This window comes from Labrus mixtus, chromosome 1 (assembly GCF_963584025.1).
Source record: "Labrus mixtus chromosome 1, fLabMix1.1, whole genome shotgun sequence".
Classification (NCBI taxonomy): Eukaryota; Metazoa; Chordata; class Actinopteri; order Labriformes; family Labridae; genus Labrus; species Labrus mixtus.
Window position 1 is genome coordinate 8,165,815 of NC_083612.1, and position 7,456 is coordinate 8,173,270.

At 41.8% G+C, this 7,456-nt stretch overlaps 1 protein-coding gene across 5 annotated transcripts in view; it reads right to left on the reverse strand.

The window, feature by feature from the left end:
• The window catches only part of fhod1 (formin homology 2 domain containing 1), a 51,198-nt gene extending 44,543 nt beyond the window's left edge, over positions 1-6,655 (reverse strand). For 3 of the 5 annotated variants that reach the window (XM_061050662.1, XM_061050750.1, XM_061050581.1), the window contains exon 1: positions 6,373-6,655. In XM_061050662.1, coding sequence (XP_060906645.1) covers positions 6,373-6,537 — 165 coding nt within the window. In that variant the 5' untranslated portion in view covers positions 6,538-6,655. The remainder of the gene's footprint in view (positions 1-6,372) is intronic. The other 2 variants (XM_061050913.1, XM_061050830.1) reach the window with 1 other exon arrangement.
• Between the last annotated feature and the right edge of the window lie 801 nt (positions 6,656-7,456).

A 7,456-nucleotide genomic window follows, 5' to 3' on the forward strand; every position in this document is an offset into this window, starting at 1 on the left:
ATCCATCACGTGATGACAAACAAGCAACTAAAGTGCGGTGCTTAGCACATTAGGGCTTTGCTCCAAAAATGTAAATGGCGATATATTGGCACATACTTATTCCCAATACGTTCATCGATGCAGATGTAAGAGAATCTACAGTAAATGGCCCTAAATGCTGGTACGGCAGTTTAGAAAGACAAAGCCAATAGGCAACAGTAGAAGCCTAACTAGATCATGTTTCATTTCAAAACAAACAAGCATGCATGACAAACTCGGTGCATCGCCAGCAAAGATCAAAGATTATAGGAGCATTTTGGATTTTTGCAAACACCAGGAAGTCGGGAGCTGGACACGAGTCATGCAATGTGCAAGCTTTGCAAGGTAAGGTAAAAACAAGGTAAAATACGTCCGTCCACACATGACACGACGCCATCCTGATGAGCTGGCGGCTTCAACAGCTATAGGCTCCCTACACAGGGCCGGTGTGAGCCGTCCTAACCAACACTGATGACGCTTTCAAGTCAAATTCCCCTCAACTTCTAAACGGGGCTCAGAAGATCACAAAATAACTTAATGCTTTATTTCTAAAGACTCGTGTGTTTCTTATCTATCAAGTCTTTTTTTTACAAGATTTATTTTTGGGCCTTCATTGTAGAGACAGGACAGACAGCGGGTAGAGTTGGAAATCAGGGACAGAGAGAGTGGGGAATGAGATGCAGGAAAAGAGCAACAGGTCGGATTTGAACCCGGGACTACAGCCTCCGTAAATCTTTTACTTTCTGCAACTATCTAACTTTTCCTGAGATTACGTTCTGCTGGTTTTGTGCTTTTACATTCTGATTGTCTTCTGATTGTATTGATTATCTAATCCATGCAACACGTCATCTTCTCTTTGCATGAACAGCATGCTAGATGTTTCTCTTTTCAGGCAGTAAACAAAGTCGGTGTTTGATTGAGCGAGGACTTCAGATCTGCATGTTTTCCGTCTATTTATAGCCTGGCAGTGGCTGCGTCTTGTATCTGCTGAACCATGAGTCACGGTCAGGTATGGAGGCTGGATTCAAGGGCAGAAAAACAAAACCGGTCTGATGGTGAAAGTGAGCCGCTGAACAGACTCTGAACCAGAAGAGTCACATTTTTTTTCTGCAGCAGCAGCAGTGGCAGCAGCAGCAGCAGCTCCTCCCGCTCAGACTCCTCTGGAAATATCGACTGTGGAGCCCGAGGTGGCAGAGCACCAACACATGACCTCACCTGCATCTTTTATACTGACTGTGGAGATCATCTGGCAGGATTGTTTGCCAGCTACTTTTCTTCTTACAAACCCTTAAATGTCCCATACAAATACTGTCAAGGGTTCCGTTTTTATGCCCCCAAAAGTATGGAACTCACTGCAAATGTGACAGGCGGTCTCTGTGCTGAGCTATAGGCATATCTTTGTGTTGGACGAGCTGATAACGGGTCTTTAAGATGAACTCCTCCTTTTTTTCTGCAGGAGCTGCCTTCACATGAGCGGAAGGAAAAGCCTGTTAGCTTCTTATCAACACGATGCTGTTAGTATTGCATCCGTCCGTCCATCTTTCCCTCCATCCAGCTTATCTCCTGTTTACAGGTCCCACCCTTTTCCTCCACAATCACTCTACACGGCCCAACATCAAGGGAGGAAGGAGGTGGGGAGAAAAACGTTTTTTTTTTTTTTTTAAATAGCCAGGGAACACTGCAGACGAATTCATAAAATGTTTGGCTTCATTCTGGAGAAGCAAGTCTAAATCACCTCGTTGGATCTCAGCCTGCAGGTCGAGTCTCAGGGGCATGATGGGAACAATTAGAGGGTCAGTGGAGGAATGTAATCTAGTGGGACCAGCGCTCTGCTCTTTATCTGATCCTGGAGATTCCAGCGTGGCTCCGAACGCCTCGCAGCGGCCTGATTTTACTCTCCTTTGTGGAACTAAGATGGACGTCATAAAGCATGTTGTGGAGCAGATCTGAGTAACGGTTACATATAAAATACAGATCAGTCACATTTTGAACAAAATACTGGAAGTTACTGATGTTTTTTTAAGTCCATTTGGTGTCTCATAAAGATGCAAAAGTTTCTTTCTCTGACAAACAGCCGGAGAGAACAGAGGATTGTCACTGGCTAAAATGCAAAAATGTGTTGTCAACGGTAACCAAAATGTTGCCAATCTATTTTTGCAATATTTGGTGATTAAAAAAAAGCCAGATTATTACACTTCAAGATGATTATAGAAAAAGAAAATCAAACAAGGGATGCCGGTGGCCTCGTGGTTATTTTGAACGCCCCATGTACAGGGCGGCTGTGGCTCAGTTGGTAGAGTCGGTCGTCTCTCAACCAGAAGGTCAGGGGGTTCGATCCCCAGCAGCTCCTGCAGCAACATGTCTGATGTGTCCTTGAGCAAGACAGTCAAGAAGGAAAACTTCTTGGGTTATAGTTTACGAGGCTTTTCTGGGCGGCGGCTATGGCTCAGTGGTGGGTCGTCTCTCAACTGAATGGGTTCGATCCCCAGCTCCTGTGTCCCAGGACACATACTTATGAATGTGTATGAATGGGATTAGTTACCTCTGATGGACACTTTACTCAGCAGCCTCTACCATCAGTGTGTGAATGTGAAGGTGTGACCTGCAGTGCAAAAAGCGCTTTGAGTAGCCAGAAGACGAGAAAAAAAATATACAAGCTCAAGTCCATTTACAGAGGCTGAAGTCCTCAGAGCGAGCGGCCTGGGCTCAAATCCGACCTTTGGTTTCTTTCCTGTTGTTTTTTTGCATTTCTTTGTTTAGTTTTGACAATTGACATTAATGTTCAATTCTTTCAAACATTGTAAAGTGTTGATATATCGGACAGTTTGACAAACTTAATAAAAAATGAGAAATTACACTGATTTTGGTGCCTATAGGACTTTGCACTATAGGCACTCTGTGGTACTGGAACGGGTATTGTTTGTTTCTGTGTTTGTTGTTTCCTAGGGTCACATTGAAGTTAGAGATTCTGGTATCGTGACACCCTGAGATAAGCAGACTGCTGCTTCCATATGAGGAAGAAGAAACAAACACACGTGTTGAGTAACGATCTCGTTCTCTTAAACAGAAACTCCCTGTATCTCGGTCAGTGTACTTTAACCTCTGTGATAGCGATGGAATGAGTCTCACAGTGAAATATGAATAATATGAAACTGTGACCTCACGCTGAGTTAGCCTCTGTAGCATGTTGCTGTGTCACTTCCTATTTGGAAAACTGCACTCAGGACAAAAACAGACGCATCATTAGTCACCCAGTGGACAGGAAACTGACCCAGAGAGCTCATTCTTCTTTTATGAAGAGCTACAGATACAACAAAGTCACATTTTAAATTCTCCAGTTTTCATTCAGAAACATCACTTAACACTTAAAGTTGAAGAGGCAAAGCTGTGAGCTCAGAAGTGATTAGCCTGTTTTGTTAAAACGATTTGCACATTAGTGGGTCTAAATGGCTCATAGGTTAAAAACCTTTTGAATGAATCCAGTGGGCAGCAGTGGAACAGGCTGTAATGGCTGCGACACGATCCTGGGGGAAAATACTACTGAACAGTATGTCCAAAAAAAGTCCTTGTTTTTGCCACAGACAGACTCCGGTTGTTATTTTTAGTGTCTGACAACTACAGCCCAACCGATGAATCATCTGACATTAGCATATCAAGTGACTATCGGTATAGGTTACTTTTATCTCAGATATGTGCCGATATAACTAGATCTATCATCTTTAACTTTATTATTTACTTTTATTCATAATTGTTAGTTTCTCAGTAAGAATGTGTGTTTCAGTGTACTGATGTTTTCTGGCCACTAAAGGATTTTGTTCAACAACAAACAAAAAAAAAACTTGTCTTAATTAAAAATCTTCTTCTCAAGTGTGAACATCTATATCAATCGATCTCTAAAGAGCGAATATAGATCTAAGAACGACTTCGGCCAATACATCGCTATCAGAATTTTGTCTCTCACATATCGGTATCTATATCGGCCACAGACATCGGTCGGGGACTATACAGACAACTTGAGAGACTATCGTCCAACAAGAGCAGACATTTTGGTTAAAGAGTAAGCATAGGTTTAAAAGAATACTGAAGGGGAGTCGTTGCCTAGTGATTGGTTCACGCGTCCCACATCCAGAGGCTGTGGTCTTTAAAGCAGGCGGCCCGGGTTTGAATCCGACCTGTGGCTCCTTCCCTCACTGATTTCTGACTCTATCCACTGTCCTCGCCAATAAGCCCAAAAATAAATCTTCAAAAAAGAGAATACTGAAATTTTTCCAACACAAACGAGGCAAAGAGCAACAGAGGGATCCATTTTTATGGCCTCACTAAGTCACGACAACATTCAAACTAGAGATGCTTTCTGTTACTAATTTTCCTTTCTGATACCAACTGAGACTTAGACCTCTGTACTGACCGACACTGAGAACCCCTTTGATACCAGTGAGACACAATACATACCACTGGTGGAATAATAACTCTGATTGCTGACATTACATTACTCCCTTCAGTTTACAGTTTATTACTGTAATTTGTGTCATATCGATGCGTTGACCCTTGAAAGTTAAATCATGTTTGAGACCCCCCCCTCTATGCCTCTTTAAGTCCAGTGGAGCTTCACATTCTAACATTTATTGCAGGTTTATTGATCATTTTACTCACATTGGTGGTTTTATTATGTATTGTGTTTGAGGCTTGTACATCACTTTGGTCCACTGTGGTTCTTTTAAATGTCAAACATTTCAAGCTGTGAGTAAATTAACGTGGACTTGACCTCACTTACTGTTTTATAGTGCTTTCATTCCTGCACCTTTAAAAAAAATTCCTGAAGTTTTCAGGATGAGCTCACTCAGGCTCTACAGTTTCTCCTGCCAGCCCCCCCAAGTATTTTATCTTCAGAAAAGTGAACGCTGAAGGAAAAAAATCAGGAGAGTTCACCTCCAGCTGTAGTGAGAGTGGAAGGTGAGATTTAATCCCTGTGACCAGTGCATGACCATCAACCGTCTGGACGCCACCACTACGATCTCTGTGCATATAATTCAACTGGTTTCTGTTCTCCAGTATGTTCTTCTCCACTCTTTTGTTGGTATTTACATTCTTTCAAACTACACATAGCATTGATATAAAGGCTAATATTCTCATTTTAGTTCTGTATATTGGACTCTGTTGGTGTTTCAACAGGGATAGTCTGCTTTGAGGTGCATTTGTGAACAATCAGATCAGGAGGATTTCAAGGGCAGTCGATCTGGAAGTCTCTAGACATTTTCAGGAGTGCATACTGTATGTGAAAACGTCTTTATTCACAGAAATTGATGCCACATTTTAGGCAGTATTAGATATCAAAACTGATACTGGACCTACTGTACTAATGTTAATTTTGTTCAGAAACAGATTTTGGTGGAATTATCAAATGAGTCCACTTTTATGAATTTGCCAATTTGCTACTTTCATTTGGTTTGATGTTAGTGTAATTGGATATTAGGGGATGTGAATGTTGGACAGACAGAACAAGATGACGGAGACTGATGTGTTCACTGGTTTCTGACATTACATACAGACTGGTATAATAATCAAGAACATAATGGGCAAATAATTCAATAACAAACAATCACTTACAATTGCCATCTGTGGGTATGAACTGACGGCTGCACATTAAAATTTGAACCCATAGTTGCGCCAGCTGAAAAGTCAGAGGATCACCACATTTGTTACAAGTCATCGTGATGTGAACATGAATGTCTGAACCAAATTTGATCACAATCCATCAAACTGTTGTTGAGATATTTCAGTCTGATCGTCTTTAAACGTGATCTGATTAGGTCATCTTTAATCTGACCGGCACAAACAACAACATTGTAAACAATGGATCCTTCAAAAGCCTCGGCCAGCGTTGCCTAAAAAATGTAAGTGCACCAAAATGTATATAGTAATTAAAAAGTAGGAAAACAACCTTGTGCCAGACTACATTTAAGAAATCGCCACTTTAAGTTTTAAAAGATAAATCAAGAAGGTATTTGTAAGAAGCTGATAATCTGACTCATTTATTCTAGTAAATTCGGTGACAAACAGCAGCTGAGTGTCATATTACTACTTATATTTCATTTATTTAGATGTTTCCCTTACTAATGAATTACAAAACATTAATACAGACCTTTAAATATTCTGTATGGCCACATAGTCAGGCGCGAATTAAAACAGCTGATTTTTAAACGGAGTTTGGCGTGGAGTATTTGATCTGCTCACACCTGTGGATTTTACTCCTGTGGTTTTATTTCCCTGCAGGGGGGATTATTCATTTCGGTCCGCACAAAGTTAGAAAGTGAGCCAAACATGATGAGTGTTGTAGTCCAGGTAGTGACCCACCTTCAGAGGCGCCTCCAGCAGCTTGTGTATCCCGGCGATCTGCTCACTGAGCGGCAGGTTCTCCTCCACGTTCACCGTCGGAGGTCTCCGGGGTTCCGGGAAGTTTGTGCAGATAAACGGATCCGTGTCCTCCAGGTACTGGACCCGGCAAACGATGGAGGCCATGTCCGCGTGACCGCAACTCAACTGCGGCTGAAAGTGTCCGTGTGGCTCGGTGTGGAGGCGTCCTGCACTGGAAGAGACTTTTAAATGAAGAAACTCCGGTCCAGGTTTCCCCGCTGTTTTGCCTGCAGACCGGTGACGCTACTGAGAGTGTATGCGTGCACATCCGTTTGTACCTTTCAAAATAAGTCAAATCAAATCAACTTTATTTATACAGCACTTTAAACACAACATTGATTGATCCCAAGTGCTGAACATTGCAGAAACAAAGCATTAAAAAGTAACAGACAAGAATAACAACAATTCAAAAACAAAAACAAAAAAAACGGGTTACTGAACATTTAAAGCAATTGAGTAAAAATATGTTTTAAGGCGAGTTTTAAAAACACCAATAGTGGGAGAGAGACGGATGTCTGGGGGCAAAGAGTTCCATAGTTTTGGTCCTGCAATAGAAAAAAGCCTGATCCCCATTGCACCTTGTCCTCGATGTAGGCAGTGACAGAAGGTTTTGTGCAGATGACCTAAGATCTCTCACTGGTTTGTACGGGGATAGGAGTTCTGAGAGGTAGGCGGGGGGCAAGTCCATTTAATGCCTTAAACACAGTCAGAAGTATTTTAAAATCAATACTGAGCTTGACTGGCAGCCAGTGTAAGGAGGCAAGAACAGACCGCTCCACAAGCCATTGTTACCAAACAATCCAAAAGGCGGCAAGTACGGTGGCCCTGATAATCAACTGCACACACACACACACACACACACACACACACACACACACACACACACACACACAAATCACTGAATGCATAAAATATTCAACTAAAGCAAAATATTTAATGAAACATAAAAAATATTGCACAAAACGCCAATAAAAAATAATGTAATAATAATTTTTGCCACCAGTAGCGTACTGGTTAGTCCATG